General features: G+C 39.3%; 1 protein-coding gene across 2 annotated transcripts in view; it reads right to left on the bottom strand.

Moving 5' to 3' along the window:
- Positions 1–6,131: 6,131 nt before the first annotated feature.
- Positions 6,132–17,609, bottom strand: part of Ddx50 (DExD-box helicase 50) — a 30,685-nt gene continuing 19,207 nt past the window's right edge. For both annotated transcript variants that reach the window (XM_028776843.1, XM_028776845.1), the window contains 7 exons: positions 17,017–17,178; positions 15,682–15,801; positions 14,857–14,930; positions 14,475–14,634; positions 11,081–11,215; positions 9,040–9,084; positions 6,132–6,634 (listed from right to left, as the gene is read on the bottom strand). In XM_028776843.1, the coding sequence (XP_028632676.1) occupies positions 6,356–6,634; positions 9,040–9,084; positions 11,081–11,215; positions 14,475–14,634; positions 14,857–14,930; positions 15,682–15,801; positions 17,017–17,178 (975 nt within the window). In that variant the 3' untranslated portion in view covers positions 6,132–6,355. The remainder of the gene's footprint in view (positions 6,635–9,039; positions 9,085–11,080; positions 11,216–14,474; positions 14,635–14,856; positions 14,931–15,681; positions 15,802–17,016; positions 17,179–17,609) is intronic.

Genomic DNA, 17,609 nt, shown 5'->3' on the forward strand with positions numbered 1-17,609 from the left:
CATATCAAGTATTTACATTAAGATTCAACAGCAAAAATACAGTTATGAAATAGCAACAAAATTAATTTTATGATGGGGCCCCCACAACATAAGGGGTTGCAGCATTAGGAAGATTGAGAGCCACTGTTACAAACATGAGATGGACAATTACCACGGGGTTTGAGGGCACCCCCAGCCCCATAACAGGGCCTTGAGACTAGGGATGGGGTCCCAAAGATACCTAAATTGGACAGGTTGCTACTTCCATCAGGTAAGGGAAAGCAGCCAATTGAATGGTCAGTGACAATGTTAGTTTTGAGTCAGGTTTTCATTGTACATCCCTGACTGCCCTTGAACTCAGAGATCTGCCTATGCTGGGATTAAAAATTTGCACGACCACACTAGTAATAAGTTTTAGAGCTTCTTCTGAAGAACCAGTGAGTCAAGGAACTGGGAGACAGTTTATTATAGAAGTTTGGAAAATGAGATTGGAGGGCTAGAGAGATGGCTCAGCGGTTAAGAGCACTGACTGAGCTGGGTGGTGGTGGCAGCGCAGGCCTGTATTCCCAGCACTTGGGAGGCAGAGGCAGGCGGATTTCTGAGTTCCAGGCCAGCCTGGTCTACAGAGTGACTTCCAGGACAGCCCGGACTACACAGAGAAACCGTCTTGAAAAAACCTTAAAAAAAAAAAAAGCACTGACTGTTCTTCCAGAGGTCCTGAGTTCAATTCCCAGCACCCACATGGTGGCTCACAACCATCTGTGATGAGATCTGATGCCCTCTTCTGGAGTGTCTGAAGACAGCTACAGTGTACTCATATACATAAAATAGGTAAGTAAATCTTTATTTAAAAAAAAAAAAAAAGACACTCCATTGCTCACTCATCCCTGTGATCACCAAATTGGGTGTGTGCATGTTAAGCTCTGCTGCTGTCCCTTCTTCTGATGTGTCAGAAGACAGCTACAATGTACTCACATACATAAAATAAATAAATGCTTTAAAAAAAAGAAAAATGACAGTGGAGCCGATTCTCTCTCTCTCTCTCTTTTTTTTTTTTTTTTGGTTTTTCGAGACAGGGTTTCTCTGTAGCCCGGGCTGTCCTGGAACTCACTCTGTAGACCAGGCTGGCCTCGAACTCAGAAATCTGCCTGCCTCTGCCTCCCAAGTGCTGGGATTAAAAGGTATGTGCCACCACTGCCCGGCTCAAAAGGTGTTTGAGATCTGACGAGCACTTTGACATTGAACATGGAGACAGTTTCAAGTTTGACCAGCTGGTTTCCTGTCTTGCTTTGGTCCAGAATTTCCTTATTATGACATTTTGGAATAGTGTATATCCTGTGATGTTGGAGGTACGAGATCTGCTTTTTGATTTTGACTTTACAGATTGGATGAATCTCAGAAGAGACTGAACTTTTAACATTGTTGAGACTGTTACAGATTATGGGAACCTTTGAAGTTGGACTAAATGTATTTCTCATTATGCTATATAGCTAAGTATGGTCCCCAAACTCATGTATTTGAACAAGCTATGGGGCCAGGAGTGGTGGTTTGAATATGCTTGACCCAGAGGGTGGCACTATTAGGTGTGGCCTTGCTGAAGTGTTACTGTGGGGGTTGGCTTAGAGATCCTCCTCTGCTGCCTGGGAGACAGTCTCTCCTGGTGGCCTTCGGATCAAGATGTAGAACTCTCAGCTCCTCCTGCACCATACCTGCCTGAACTGTCATGCTTCCTGCCATGATAATGAATTGAACTTCAGAATCTGCAAGCAGGTACTAATTAAATGTTGTCCTTTACAAGAGTTGCCTTGGTCATGGTGTCTCTTCGAAGCAATAAAATCCAAGCTAAAACAGCTTATATTCCTAGTCCTCCAGTTATCACAGGAATAAGTTGGGGAAATACAGGTATCTCTATGGTGGATATAGTAAATCCTCTTGGTTGGCTACCTTGTCCTTATGAACACTGAGGACCTGCTAACCCTACAGAAGGGTAAAGAAATTATGAATTCTACTGTGGGAGTCCAAGGGACTCCTGATTTGTATGGGTAATGAATCTCAATGTCTAAATACAACATTTCAAGTTTAGTTATCTGTAATTATGCTGCACAGGAATTTTGTAGTTGAGTTTTTTATGCTTCATGCATCTTGTTTTAGGGGACAGGAGATTAATGCCACTAGTTCCACTTTGTAAGCTGCCATCTTCTAAGCTGTGGGTTCCCAACAAGGACTTCCTCTAGCAGTGTATCTCCCCTCCTTAGGTGAGCTGAAATCTAGCTCTGGGACTTGACCCTTCCAACCTTCTTATACTCATGTTGTTCCTTCCCTCACATTCCATATGCCCTCCCCTCAAACCAATTACATACGCTGCCCTTCACTTTCACACAAACCCTTGTAAACTAAACAGAACTAGTGGTGTTATCCACAACCCTCCTCTTCCAGTAACTCACCAAACCTATCATTCACTGACATCTTGGAATCAGGTCAAATCTTCTTCTGCAGTCCTGTCTTTTCCTCACTGTCCACAAAAAGCACCTATGTAACATGTGGCAGTTACTTCCCAGTCTTTCAACCTCAATTAAGCACCTTGGTGCCCAGTCTACATACCACAGTTTTCTAAGTGTTCCACATTTTAGTCATGGTCTCACTATATACCCTTGGCTGGCCTGGGATCTGCTATGTATAGATCAGCCTGGCCTCAAACTCAGAGACTCACTAGCCTCTTCCTTATTCATCCATTAAAGGTATGCATGAATATGTCTAGCCTACTTCCCTACTTTAAAAAAATCTTTTTGCTGGGCAGTGGTGGCACACTCCTTTAATCCCAACATTTGGGAGGCAGAGGCAGGTGGATTTCTGAGTTCAAGGCTAGTCTGGTCTACAGAGTGAGTTCCAAGACAGCCAGGGCTACACAGAGAAATCCTGTCTCAAAAAACAAACAAACAAAAAAATCTTTTTAAAATCCATATTCTTTTAAAACCATTACGCTGTGTGTGTGTCCACGTCAGCTGTTTTCATCTCCACTCCCACACCAAATGAGAATGCAGTGGCTGAGGGAAATCACTTCATTCTTCACACTGCAACCACTACAAATCTAACCTCAGCCATTTTTTTTTCCCCTTTCCCTAAGACAGGGTTCTTCTGTGTAGCCTTGGCTGTCCTGGAACTCACTATGCAGACCAGGCTGTCCTGCAATTCAGAGCTCTACCTGCCTCTGCCTCCCGGGTGCCACCACTGCATGGCTGACCTCTACTTTTTCTCTCAACAACCACACTCAAATACATGTTTACGGATAAAATACAGAAAGGCACTGTTCCCACCTAGCGAAAGCTAAACTCTCTAGTTTTGTGCTTGACCTCCCACACTTGTGTTTTGATGGGGATCCTGTCCCACTTATAGTTTTCACAGTACCCTCCTTCCTGCTCTTCATTTCAACAGTGGGATACCCCTTACATCATCCTCATGTACAGAAGTCCTAACCACCACCTCATCTTCTATTCATAACTTTAGTTTCTTCTCCTCTATCCACAGCCAAATCTCTAAAGAGCTCTTCATGTTTGCCACATGTGTACCTTCAGTCTTATGATGCAACCAAGGCTGGCCTCAAACTCACCATCCAGCCTCTTAAACTCTACAAATATACATGCTGCAATTAAAGGTATATGCCAGCATGTCCACTATTTCTACTCCTTAGTCTCCTATTCCTGCTTAGTACTAAATGGCTTCTACTCTCAATACTCCCTGGTTGTTCTTTAAGAGAATTTCCTTCCTGTCAAATCTAGTGACAAACTCAGACTTGTTTCCTTATTCCCCATGAAAGGCTGCTATTCCTAGCTTTCTGCCCTCTTCTCAATGTTCCTGTCAATGGAATCTCCTTCCCGTAATGTATGAAATATACCATCTCGATTCTGAAAATGCTCTCCTTGCATAACTGTATTGATGTTGAATACAACTTCATTATTCCCAAATCTGTATCTCAGCAAGAAACCTCAGGCTTCAGATCTATAATCCCAATTATCTCTTCTTAGACTCTTACAGGGCTTACTCAATATTAAAGTATACCCAACACTCAGGTGTAATGGTACATCTTTAATCCCAGCACTGGGAGGCAGAGGCAGACAGATCTTTAGAGTTCAGGGTCAATCTGGTCTGCATAGTGAGGACAGCCAGAGCTATATGGAGACTTAAATCTTTTTGGGTTTTTTTTGTTTTGTTTTTTTTTCGAGACAGGGTTTCTCTGTGTAGTCCTGGCTGTCCTGGAACTCACTCTGTAGACCAGGCTGGCCTCAAACTCAGAAATCCACCTGCCTCTGCCTCCCAAGTGCTGGGATTAAAGGCGTGTGCCACCACCGCCCGGCTGAGACTTAAATCTTTAAAGAAAAAAACAAAACAAAACAAAAAAATCACAATGACACAGACACACACACTATAACTCCGAATTAATCATGTCCCTACTCCTTCCCATAGAACTTTACTTCCTTGTCTCAGTATCCTTTTTGTTGCTGTTTTTCTGGTTTTCAAGATGGGCTTCAAGCTGTCCTCAAACCCAGAAATCACCTGCCTCTGCCTCATGAGTGTCAGTATCCTAATGACAAAAATCTTGGCTTTCTTCAGCCTTTCATCACCCAGTCCAAACATTTGAATTCTAACAATTCCATCTCCTAAACCCCTCTGTAATATACCATGTTTCTTGTTTCTTGAGAGTCTCAGTGTGTAGCTTTGACTAGCTCAGAACTCACTATGCAGATCTGGCTGACTTCAAACTCTGAGAAATCGACTTGCGTCTGCTTCCTGAGTACCAGGATTAAAACCATGGACCACCATGCCAGCTTACCCATATTTCCAATAGCCACCATTTTGTGTTGCAGATAAACTAGGCTTATGTGGGCTTAAATCTCCACTCCACTACTTATTAAGCTATGACTTTAGATCTCTCAAAGTGCACTGGTTCTCATCACATAAAATATTACTCATCAGTCTGGCTCACCAGTTTCTCTCTACATTGAGTTACTTCCACAACTTGTTTTTTCATTCAGTGTTAAGAATTAAGCCCTTTCCTTTACAAGCTGGGCAAGCACTCTACCACTCAATTCTATGCCCACCCCTCCTACAGAGGTCTTCTGGCCTTCAGTCTAGCCCTCCTCCAACAAGAGAAGCCAACAATCTTTTTGAAATACAAACCTAATTACATTACTCCTCAGGGCTGGAGAGATGGCTCAGCAGTTAAAAGCACTGGCTGCTCTTTTAGGGGACCTATACAACACCTCCACAAACATCTGTAATTCTAGTTGCAGGAGATCCAACACCTCTAATAGTACAAGGCATACACATAGTACACAGACAGACAGACAAAACACACACACACACTTTAAAAAGCCCCAATCGTATGATTTCTGATCTGTTAAAACCTTTGAAATGTTCTTCCCATTGTCCTCAGTAAAAATGGAACTCCATAACAATAAAGATAAGGCTTTAACACTGGACACTCAAGACTGGACTCAATCTTGCTCTTGCCCTTAACCTACTACAGGCAAACCAGACTGAGAACCTTTAGACGTACTCTGACTTGCTGTTTATGTTGTTCTCTCTGCCTGCAAGCCCTCACCCTTCCAAAGTCATCTGGCCAGTGACAATCAGTTCAAGTTTGAAGCCAGTCTAGGGTACATAAAAGTTTCAAAAACAAACAAACAAACAAACCACAAAACTGAATTCCTCCTCCTACTATTGGCACATCCCAGCCCTCGGCACGCCATATCTCCTTTTGTCTCAGTTTTATTCTCTCGTGTCTATTTTATCTGGGTGATTGTAGACAATGAGTTTTATAAAATTAAAAATTAGTGCCTGTGCTCCATTTATAAATGTATGCTCTAGAGATTAACAGAGAGTAGATATATAGACATTCAATAAATGCTTGATAAATAAAGGAGTGTACACTGCTTACACACCAAGCTACCTGAATCTATTAAGTTAAACTAGTAAACTTCAGCAACAAGTCACCAGTTACCAGGCCTATAATGTGGAAAGGGTTTTGTCCTTCATCACATGAAAGAATGGCCTAATATGCCACATTTTTTAGATTACAGGAAACTTTAGGGTAAACTTGACTTCCACATCTTAGAAATTTTTTAAAAATTACACTGAGAAAACTTAACACAGAATGGAAACAGACAATAAAAGGGCTTTTTTTTTAATTCAAAGGTATAGCCAGATAAGTAGATTTGTTTAGAACCATTCTTGTGAAATACTTTTTAAAAAAATACGACCAACTTCTTTGCAAATTACAGACAAATACCTCAACTATGATGATCTAATTTTTGGTGAATAATATACATGATTAGACAGAAATAGGCAAGCTCACACTGGAAGATTAACTACCAAACACTCAGTCAAAATTCCGTTTATGGCCCCCACTTCTTGATCGATTTCTGTTCCCACTTCGTCTTCTACCATCTTGCCGACTTCCTGACCGACTCCCCTGTCGACTCTGTCTACCTGATCGGCCACCAGATCGACCACCAGACCGGCCTGAACGGCCTGACCTGCCGCCAGACCAGCCGCTCCTCTGTCTGGGATTAGAAGATGTGTTTCCATCATAATATTCTTCAATTTCAGGTAATTTGGCTGGCACTGAGAGTATCCAGTCTGAATCATGCCACTCTGCCTGTTAAAACAATATACCAGATTAACGGAAACATACAATAAGCCCACAAACAAGAAAGTGAGCTAAGAAGATGCTCTTTTCATCTCCTTTAGCTACTAGCTGAAAAGTGTCTGGAACAATGAAAACCAGAAAATAGGCAAAACTGTAACATGTTCAAATTTTAATCATAAAAGAAACTATCAATTCTTAGTCCTCAGGCTAAGATCAAGTGTAGAAAATCCTCAGATCCATTCCAAGATTCTAGATGTCTACCCAGGTGTTTTCTAAAAGACAGCATTCTCTTTCTCAGAACAAAACAATGTGTGAAACAGACCACTAATAAGCAGTGACGCATTTTGAGCAACTACATCAACAGAACCAGAAGCAAAATCAGACATGAGGCTGATGCAGAAACACTAAGTTCAAGGACTGCTTAGGCTACTACAGAGTTACTTCAAGGCCAGTGTGGGCAAGTTAGTGAGACCTTGTCATCAAATATAAAGTAAAAAGAGGACTAAAGCATCTGTATAACATTCATAAGGGCATTGAGTTCAATTCCTAATTTAAAAAAAAAAAAAAGGATCCACAAATACTTCTTCAACCTTTTTTTTTAACTTTTATGTATGTGGATGTTTTGTCTGTACATACTTGTGTAGGCACGTCCATGGAGGTCAAAGGACAACTTTTCAGGAGTTTGTTCGCTTCTTCCACCTTTAACCAGTAAGCTACTTCACTGGCCCCTTGTATCGACAATATTTTAATGATTCCAAAAAATGAGTATAGAGATGGCTCTATGGGTACAGGTGAGTGCTAGCAACCCTGATGACTTCATTTTATGCCAGGGACCAACATGGCAGAAGAGACCCAAGTTGTCTTTTGAACTCATATATATGGCCATAGTGTACATATAGATAATAAATGGTACAATGCCATTAATTTTAAAACAGGTATATAAATAAACTAGACATTGGGCACATATAAAGATGAACTTCGAACTCTCCAGTGAGCTGCAAGGCAGTCTATGCTATCTATACACCAGGACTGTCAACACTACTTCCCCAAAACGTACATAAAAGCAAAGGCATAGAAAACCAAAATTTTGAATTGTAAGAATTTAGTGGACTCCTCTGTTCAATAAATCTAATTAAACATTTTAGAGAAAGTTATAAATTGAGACTTAGGAAGCATGAAATTACAATCTCTGAACTTTATGGACCTTATTTTTAAAATGTTCACTAAGTACTCAGGAGACAAAGCAAACAGATCTCTGGGTTCAAAGCCAGCCAGTCTACAGAGCAAGTTCCAGGACAGACAGGGCTACACAGAAACACACCTCCAGCCCCGCAAATAATTCAGTAATGGGGGAGGTGGAGCGGCTCACTGTTAACCTATCTATAATGTGTAAGATCTTAGCTTCCAATCTAACAACAGCAAAGAATAATCAAGAAACAACAGGGAAAATTTAAACACATTAAAAAAAAAAAAAAGGTTGGATAAAAGGAATTATGGTATTATGATTGCTTAAGTCCCTAGCATTAAAAATGAAGGAATACTTAAGACTGAAATGACAAAATGTCTGGAGTTTGTCTGTAAACCCTGGCAATGGATAGTAAGACGAAACAGAACTGTCCACACAATTATCAAATTGGTGAAGCTGGTTATGCATGAATGGGAATTCATTACACACTATTTTTAAAAAGAATGTCTTTATATGTGAGGACAATTTGCTTACATGTATGTCTGTACCACATAGGTGCAGTATCAGAGGTGGTTAGAACATGTCAGATCTCTGGTTTTATGAATCATCTTTGTGTGCTGGGAATGGAACCCAGGTCCTCTTTAAGAGTGGCATGTGGTCTTAACCACTGAGCTGTTTCCCCAGCCCCCAATTAACCTTTACATTTGAATTTACCTATAATACTTTTCTGTTGTTGTTGTTTTGTTTTTCAAGACAAGGTTTCTCTGTGTAGCCCTGGCTGTCCTGGAACTCACTCTGTAGACCAGTCTGGCCTCCAACTCAGAAATCTGCCTGCCTCTGCCTCCCAAGTGCTGGGGTTAAAGGTGTGCACCACCACTGCCCAGCATTTTTTTTTTAAAGATTTATTTATTTTACATATGTGAATACACTATAGTTGTCTTCAGACACACCAGAAGAGGGCAACAGATCCCATTACAGATAGTTGTGAGCCACCATGTGACTGCTGGGAATTGAATTCAGGACCTCTGGAAGAGCAGTCAGTAATCTTAACCACTGAGCCATCTCTCCAGCACCTATAATACATTTCTAATTATGGGTAAGGCACTATTTCATATTAAAAACTTCCTTAATTGATTTAGAAATGACAAATGACACTGTGTCTTTGTTTTCCAAAACTATTTTAAAGAAATATACTCAGCTACTTAATAGGTAAAAAAATTTTAAATACCTGTAATCTTTCTGACTCATTTGTAGGAACATCAAAGCAAACACCCTAAAAGGGAAATAAAAAGATTTTTATTTAGATACAAGTTAATTTTTCTAATTAATATTTGTTGAATTTTGTTCTTAAAAATATGTATTCCAGCTGGTCAGTGGTGGCATACACCTTTAACCCCAGCACTTGGGAGGCAAAGGCAGGCGGATTTCTGAGTTCGAGGCCAGCCTGGCCTATAGAGTGAGTTCCAGGACAGCCCAGGCTATACAGAGAAACCCTGTCTCGAAAAACAAAAAAAAACAAACAAAAAAAAAAATGTATTCCATGACTGTTTACAGGATCAAAATAGGTAACAAATAAGCATAGATGACTTATAGTACGTAATGTAGTTTCTAATCTGAGATAGAACTAAATATAACTAGTAAGACTCTTTAAGCACCTAGAATATTCTCTAGAAGAGTTTTTGTAGATACTATAGTTGTTCCATATACCTTAAAAATTGGTCCTTCTAGCTGGGTATTGGTAGTGCAAGCCTTTATTCCCAGCACTTGGGAGAGAGGCAGGCTATGAGTTTTGAAGCCAGCCTGGTCTACACAGTGAGTTCCAGGACAGCCAAAACTACTCAGAGAAAACTCTGCCTTAAATGTTCCCTCACTTTACTCCCCCCCAAAAAGAAGAAAGAAAGAAAATGGTCTTTCTAGCCGGGTGGTGGTGAAGAACAACACCTTTTTTTTGTTTTGTTTTGTTTTGCTTTTCGAGACAGGGTTTCTCTGTATAGCCCTGGCTGTCCTGGAACTCACTCTGTAGACCAGGCTGGCCTCAAACTCAGAAATCTGCCTGCCTCTGCCTCCCAAGTACTGGGATTAAAGGCGTGCGCCACCACTACCCAGCAGAACAACACCTTTAATCCCAGCATTCAGAGGCAGGTAGATCTCTGGGTTTCAGGACAGCCAGGGATGCAAAGAGAAACCTTGTCTCGTAAAGAAAACAAAAACAAATAATCCAAATAAAAATTGTCCTTCTGATTTCTTTAAAATATTAGTGAGAATCTGGGAACACAGATCTGTGGAATGGTACTTGCTTATGATATGCAAGTCAAAGGGTCAGACCCTAGCACTACAAAAGACTAAGATTCCCAAAGTTAAAACTAGGATAAGAAAGTTTTTCTCTCACAGTTGAGAGATAATAATTTCTAATAAACAATCTGGTTAACAGCTTCTAAGATACAGCAAATCTATGTAGTAATTTCAGATAAATAACCTTAGATCGTCTTAAAACATTAAAAGACATCTTAATCAACTAAGACTAAGCTTTAAGATCGGTGTGGTAGTCCACACCTTTAATCCCAAAACTCAGAAAGCAGAGGTAGGTGTATCTGTATGGGTCAGCCTGGTCTACATAGTGAGTTCTAAGACAGCCATGGCTATGTAAGAGACCAGGTGCCAAAAAAGTAAAAGCAAACAAACAAGCTTTATGGAGGAGTTAATTTGATAGTTACTCAGGAACATGTCCATTACCTCATGTAGAATAAAAGGAAGCCGGAGCTCAAGGCTAGTCCAAGCAGTAATGAAATACTCTCACAGAAAAGACTGTATCATTATCTCATTAACAACCAGGAGCAGAGAACAGTAAATAATATGTATGTCTAAGAGCTGCTCAAACGGACATAAATTAGTCTTAAAAATAAACACACACAACCACACACAGTAAGTACACCAGAGCAGGGACCTAGATCACTTAGATCTATACTGGCTTAATCTACTTGCAATCCCAACATTCATAAAACCATCCTGGGTTCAAGGCCAGCCTGGGGTACATGGGAATACCTCCTCTCAAATTAATAATAGCAAGAAAAACTTAAGTATTAGTCAAAACAGAATGACATAAATCCCCGAAGGAGTTCATCATTTATATAATCTCACAAATTTATAAGTAGAAACAATCCAACACTGAGATAAAATAGTATTAAATGTCCATAAAAAAATAAAAAATAAAAAAATAAAGAGAGGGGAGGGAACAGATCTTTGAAGTCTTATCATGAACACAATCCTACCATGTTTCCTTTCAGGAGGCACATTCTGGTCACTTGAGACACTGCATTACTACTGAGCTTTCTGTTAAGTTCCTTCCAAGCACAGCTGACATCCTGTATTTCTTCTGGGCTTTCCAGAGTCATGGTCACAAACCCCTTTAGAAATAAAAGTCCTATTAGATTTGGGAGAAAAGCAGCAGCAGGACAATGAAGTTTGAATCTATGATGCTTGCTTCCTGAATCAACTACACAGGTCCTATGCAATATTTGTGTGCCAACAGTGTAACATGGCTACTGAAAACTAACTTCTCTGAAACTGTACTTGTTTACCGAAAGCACCGTGTTCTGTACACTGCTCTTACAGATCACACAGAGACTATGTTCTATACATTACAAGACAGAATTAGATCAGAACATCACAGGAAGAATTGGGAGGAAAAGTAGTAAATAAGGAAATGTTAAAAAGTCAGTTACTTAGCAGTGAAAAAAAGACATCAAAATCTTTAAACTTTTGGAGGACTACCACATAAAATTAGTGACTACCTCCTACGATGTACCAGAAACCATGTGGGGAACTGAAGATTTAGGACAGACCTTTCTCTCCTGGACATAGCTTTCCTGTGGGAAGTTGGGGTGGGAATAGTAAGAAAGTACATAAAATACCAGTGATAAGCATCAGGAAGAAGAACACAGAAGGGCTCAGGAATATAAAAATGAGGAGGGGACCAGGATGATCTGGAAAGATTTCTCTGATATGGTGATATCTGAGCAGAGACCAAAATAAAGGAGGAAGCCAAGATAAGAGGAAAGGGGCTGAGAAAATGGGTAAGCATGAAAGTCTCTCTGCAGGAGTGGGTAAATGGAGAAGGTAGGTCAAACTGGAGAAGTCAAGAGAGTGATAAAAAGTTAAGTCACACCAGTAGCTAGCAGAATACCCTGCAGGACATGCATTATAGGTCATTCATGGTAAAGAGCAGGGCTAGAGAGACAGCTCAGTGGTTATAGAGCACTGGCTGCACTTCCATTGGATCCTGGTTCAATTCCCAGCCTCTATAAGGGGATCTGTTGCCCTCTTCTGGCTTCTTAAGGCATTGCATGCAAAAGGTTCACATACAAACTTGCAGGCAAAATCCTTGTTCCCAAAATATTTAATTAGAAGTCAAATGAACTATCTACTAAACGGTTCTTGGTCAGGCTGGCCTCAGACTTGCAGCAGTTCTCCTGCCTCTGCTTGCCAAGTGCTGTGATTGCAGATGTGTATCTCTGTGGTTAGCCATAGAATGTTCATGGGACAGGGATTAGCAATAAGTGACCTCTAAAGTACCTTAACATTGTCTTTCAAAGTATAGTTTAAATTGTCTTATTTTTGAGGTTGTTTGACATGATTTCTCTGTATAGCCCTGGCTGTCCTGGAACTTACTCTGTAGACCAGGCTGATCTCAAACTCAGAGATCCCCTGACTCTGCCTCCTGGGAGAGGCACTACCACCATCTGGCCTAAAAATTGTTTTGTATTTGAGAGGCTGAAGCAGGAGAATTGTGTGACTTCAAAGCCAACCTAAGATACACAGGACTTTGTCTCTAAAAAAATAAAACAAAATGCACCAGATTGTCCATGCCTAAACAAGGGTAATCTTTGTGAGTTCTAGGCCAACCCAGCCTACACAGTGAATTTCGGGCCAGCCAGGGGTACCCATTGGGTTGATTTTTCTTTTTTGGAACAGGTTTTTAGTATGTAGCCTCGGATGGCCTAAAACTCTTATGCTCAATAGGCTAGTCTCAAATTTTTAGGTCTACTGTTTCTGTTTCCTGAGTGCTGGGATTATAAATATGAGCTACCTCTTCTGACTTTTCTCCTGGTAAATATATTTTATAAAGTATCTGATGAGGTTTTAGGGATGGTCTATCTACTCAGTGCTAAAGGATGACCATATAGATTACTATTCAAAGAGTAAAATAATTTTAAAATAAGTTTTATTAGGCAACTGGTATTCCTACCTCCCCTGTCATACCCCCACCCCACTTATATGCCAGTAACAAATCTCTAACCCATTTGCAACCACTGGCTGTAGTGTGGTATATCTGGTATCTGACACTCAACTAACTGGAAGCAGGCCATGAGTGTCACTCATACACTCACATCAACACCTGCACATCTTTACTTTGCCATAAAAACATTTACTAACTTTGTAGTTTCATGGCAACTAACAAAATGAAAATTCCAGTTTCACTTGGCACCATGTGGTACAAAATAAGGACTTTCTTTTCTTTTTGTAGAAATCCTTCAGACACTTTTGCGATGATGAAATAAGAATTAAATTCCCAGGAGGTAAGAAAGCCACAAGTCATGCCTGTACTTAAGACTATGCCAGCCTGGCTGACTTTAGTAAATTAAATTAAATTAGTAAATTAATTAAATTGGTAAATTATCAAATTAGTAAATTAGTAAATTTTAGTAAAAACATTAGTAAATTGGTATCCTGCAAATCCAGAGCAAAAATTACATTTGGAATTTTTTACCTCATCCCACTTACAACTTCAACTTCCTATTAGCCATTCAATGCCTACCTCTGTATTTGAACAGTCTTTCAACAGTCCAAAACAACAACAACAACAACAAAACCCAATAAACTCCACAATCTCAGCAGACCAATAGCTTCTATGATTGTGAAAATTAAGAATGTCACCACATGGGCTGGAGAGATGGCTCAGCCATTAAAGGCTAGGCTCACAACCAAAAATATAAAAATGTCACCATGTATCATCTAAATGATTTCCTCATCTGACTGTAACCTGCCTATCTGATGTCCCTAAGAATGTATGTAGCAAATTGTCTGATTTATGACTTTCTTCTATGACTATGAAAGCAAATGTAACCCCTTCCATGGTAGCACATATCCTTCTTGTCTAACCAAATAGAAATTCATGGTAACTGACATACAGCTCAAAATTAAACTCCTTCATATTTCCTTTGGCGTGAGAGCTATGTTTTATATGTCAGAAGCAAATCTATACATGTGATTCCTATGGGACCCTCTTTGTTAGCAGATTGGAGTGTGACAGTGTGATTAAGTACAATGTCATTCTTTTTAGAAGATACAAGTTGAAATATTTAAGAATAATGCCTTCATGTTTCAACTTTCAAATAATTTACAGGACAAATATGAAAATATACGTTACAGAATAATAACAGCTGTTGAATTAATGTGGATGATATTTATTTTACTAGTCTTTCTCCCTACTCCTTGGATATCAGATGAGAAGATTTTTCTAGACAGAAAAAGGGAAACAAAAGCAACAACAACAGCCCACTATACTGGAGAAATCAATGCAGCATTTCAGTGATGTACTCTGTAACTGCTACAGCTAAGTTTTAACCATATCTAGCCAAATACCACTTCTCCACACTTTTCTACCTTATCAGAGGTGATCAAAGATCGTGGTTCAAAGCTTGATGCACCAGAAATGTGAGCTAGTGCTGCAGCCAATGCATCCACTGCCCCCTTCTCTTCTATCAGTCTTTGAGCTGATGGTCGGAAAAAATCAACAGCAGCATAAGAAACAGAAGCCAGAGACCTATGGTTTAAAAAAAGTAAATGTTCTTGGTCAGAATACAGGGGAAAAGGTAAAGGCAAAATCAGGAATGGGAAAAGAAAGAATAACATTTTCATATAATACTGTAACTAAATGTCTTCCGGTAAAACCCTTGACTAAAATGTTCTCACATGTGAACTGGGAGAGCTTACAGATGAAAGCCACTACAGAAGAGAGATGACTCAGCAAGGTCAGAAAGCATACCTGATAGCATCCATGCTTTTAGATTTAACTAAATCCATTGTAGAAGGAACACCTACACGTTTAAAAGTAATTCCCTGAAAATGAAAGAATTATATTAAAGAAAAAGGAAGTCATCATAGTTAATTTCTAAATTAATATAGTTTGCTGAATTTCCATTTCTTGGACTTAACAGATTTCCAAGCCCTAGCAGATGAAAAAAAATCCTTTTCTAACAAATCATGTATAATCAATTCCAAAAAGACAAAACAAAACAAAACAACAACAACAACAAAACCTTTTAAAAATAGTCCCTTAGTTAAATCATGGAACTTCACTTGCAGAACAAAACTGATTTAAAAAGAGAAAAGGATGTCATTTCAATCTGTTAACATTTTTTCCTACCACTTTCATTTCATAAATATATTAGTTTATAAAAATTTAAAAGAAAGTAGTTGATAAAATGTGAAAAACTGCAAGAAAGTGCAGACCATAAAAAAATGTATTTTTTAATAAAACTGGCTATTGTATTATCAACCTATCTAAAATAGCAATGCTAATTAAATCAGTTAGTTACCCATTTATAATGCTTAGATGATACTGAAACCATTAACACACTTTCAACTTTAGTATCAAGGGAGAAAAAAGGAGCATGTCAGGTCTGGTTTCACAATAAAAGCTGTATAAAACAAAGTCTTGCAACTAATATAAATTAAGCTATCCAGATGCCTGACATCAAAATGCAGCTTAAGCTGAGAAATGATAGGCAGGTTTGTGAGAACAAATATAGAAACTCTTTTCTAAGGTACCCTTAAGATAACAAGTCTGAAACAATTTCACTTTACTTACAGCTTTCTGTTCCACATATCTCAGTTGACCTCTTTCCCTTGGTTGATAAAAACATACACAAATTCCTGTCCGGCCAGCTCTACCTGTGCGTCCAGAGCGATGGATATAGGATTCTACATCCTATGAAAACAAAAAGAACTTCATTTTATAAACTTGACATGCAAATCAAGCCGTGATGCTGTGCACACCTGTAATCAGTACTAAGGTGGCTGAAGCAAGGGAATTAACCTAAGACTATGGTCACCTAAGGCTGAGACCTTGTCTCAAAAACACCAAAAAAGCCAGGTGGTGGTACCACCTTTAATTCCAGCACTCAGAAGGCAGAGGCAGGCAGATCTCTTAGTTCAAGGCCAGCCTGGTCTACAGAGTGAGTTCCAGGACAGGTAGGGCTACACAGAGAAAGCCTGTCTCAAAAAACAAAACAATCAATCAAAAACACACAAAAAAAGCGTTAGGTCTGGTAGTGCAGCTCTATAATTCCAATACTTGGGAGCCTGCCTGGTCTAAGACCATTTCTCAAAAAAAAAAACAAAAATAAATTCAATCCTTCTATACTTTATAACACCACAAATAATTTGTATGCTAAAATTCAAACAAACAAACAAAAGCTATTAACCAAGACATGAACAAGGACAACTGACATTATAAAAAAGGAAGGAAATCTCACAGGGCCCTAAACCCTAGACAAGAAACTACACACAATGAAGGAATGCTAAAAGCAAGAGAAATAGTTTTCCTCAGGGAAGAGCCCTCCAGTTGGTTATCTAGTACCAGTCCTAAAATCATACCATACACATAAGAGTAACATAAGGACGGAGTGGGTTGTATTTATGTATTTAGTGTGTGGGGTGTGTGTGTGTGTGTGATGTATGTGTATACACACACACACACACACACACAAAAGAGGTTTTGAATTTGGGAAAGCAAAAAGAGTATCTAGGAAAGATTGGAGGAAGAAAAGGGAAGGGGAAAATTACAGGGTTTTATTTTAATTTAAAAGCCTATTTATTCATATACATTAGAGTTCAGTATATGAAACTTTTAACTTTTTTAATGAGGTGTGCATATTGTTGCCATCATTCTTTGGTTTGGGATTTGGTATGTATCAATGGCTAGCCGGGACTATGCAGTGTCCTTCAGCCTTTGCTTCTTGAGTATGCGACACCATGCAAACAATAAAGGTACTTATTTACAAGGAAAGTACATCTGAGCCAATACAATACCATCCTAACAAGACAACAACAAATAAAAGACAAAGGTTTGACATCTCAAGCAATACTTTGTAAATAAAACAAGATTTATAAAACTGTTCTAAAACCAAATCCCATGTCCTACCTGTGGAGGAGAACTCTGAATCACAAGGTCAACCTCAGGAATGTCCAAGCCACGAGCAGCCACATTGGTTGCCACTAAAACTTTAAAACTACCTTCTCTGAAGCCTTTCAAGGTAATTTCTCTTTGTGACTGTGCAATGTCTCCATGCAAACACTGGGCATTCTATTTGAAAAAAGGAAAAAAATTAAGTGTATGGATCATACACTAAGTATCCCAACATCATTCAGTTTGTACTCTTTTCTTGTGTTTTCTTTCCAATTTTATCTTTAATAACAATGTATTTTTAGAATCTTTTTTGTTTGTTTTTCTTTTTTTTTTTTTTTTCTCAAGACAGGGTTTCTCTGTGTAGCCCTGGCTGTCCTGGAACTCACTCTGTAGACCAGGCTGGCCTCAAACTCAGAAATTCGCCTGCCTCTGCCTCCCAAGTGCTGGGATTAAAGGCTTGCGCCACCATTGCCCGACTTTAAAATCTTTTTTTAAGAAGATGTACTTTTATTTTATGTGGATTGGTATTGTGCCTGCATGTATGTCTACATGAGAATTCAGATCTAGGAGTTATGGACAGATGTGAGCTATCATGTAGGTGCTGAGAT

The sequence above is a fragment of the Grammomys surdaster genome, unplaced genomic scaffold, assembly GCF_004785775.1.
Source record: "Grammomys surdaster isolate TR1022 unplaced genomic scaffold, NIH_TR_1.0 273, whole genome shotgun sequence".
NCBI lineage: Eukaryota > Metazoa > Chordata > Mammalia > Rodentia > Muridae > Grammomys > Grammomys surdaster.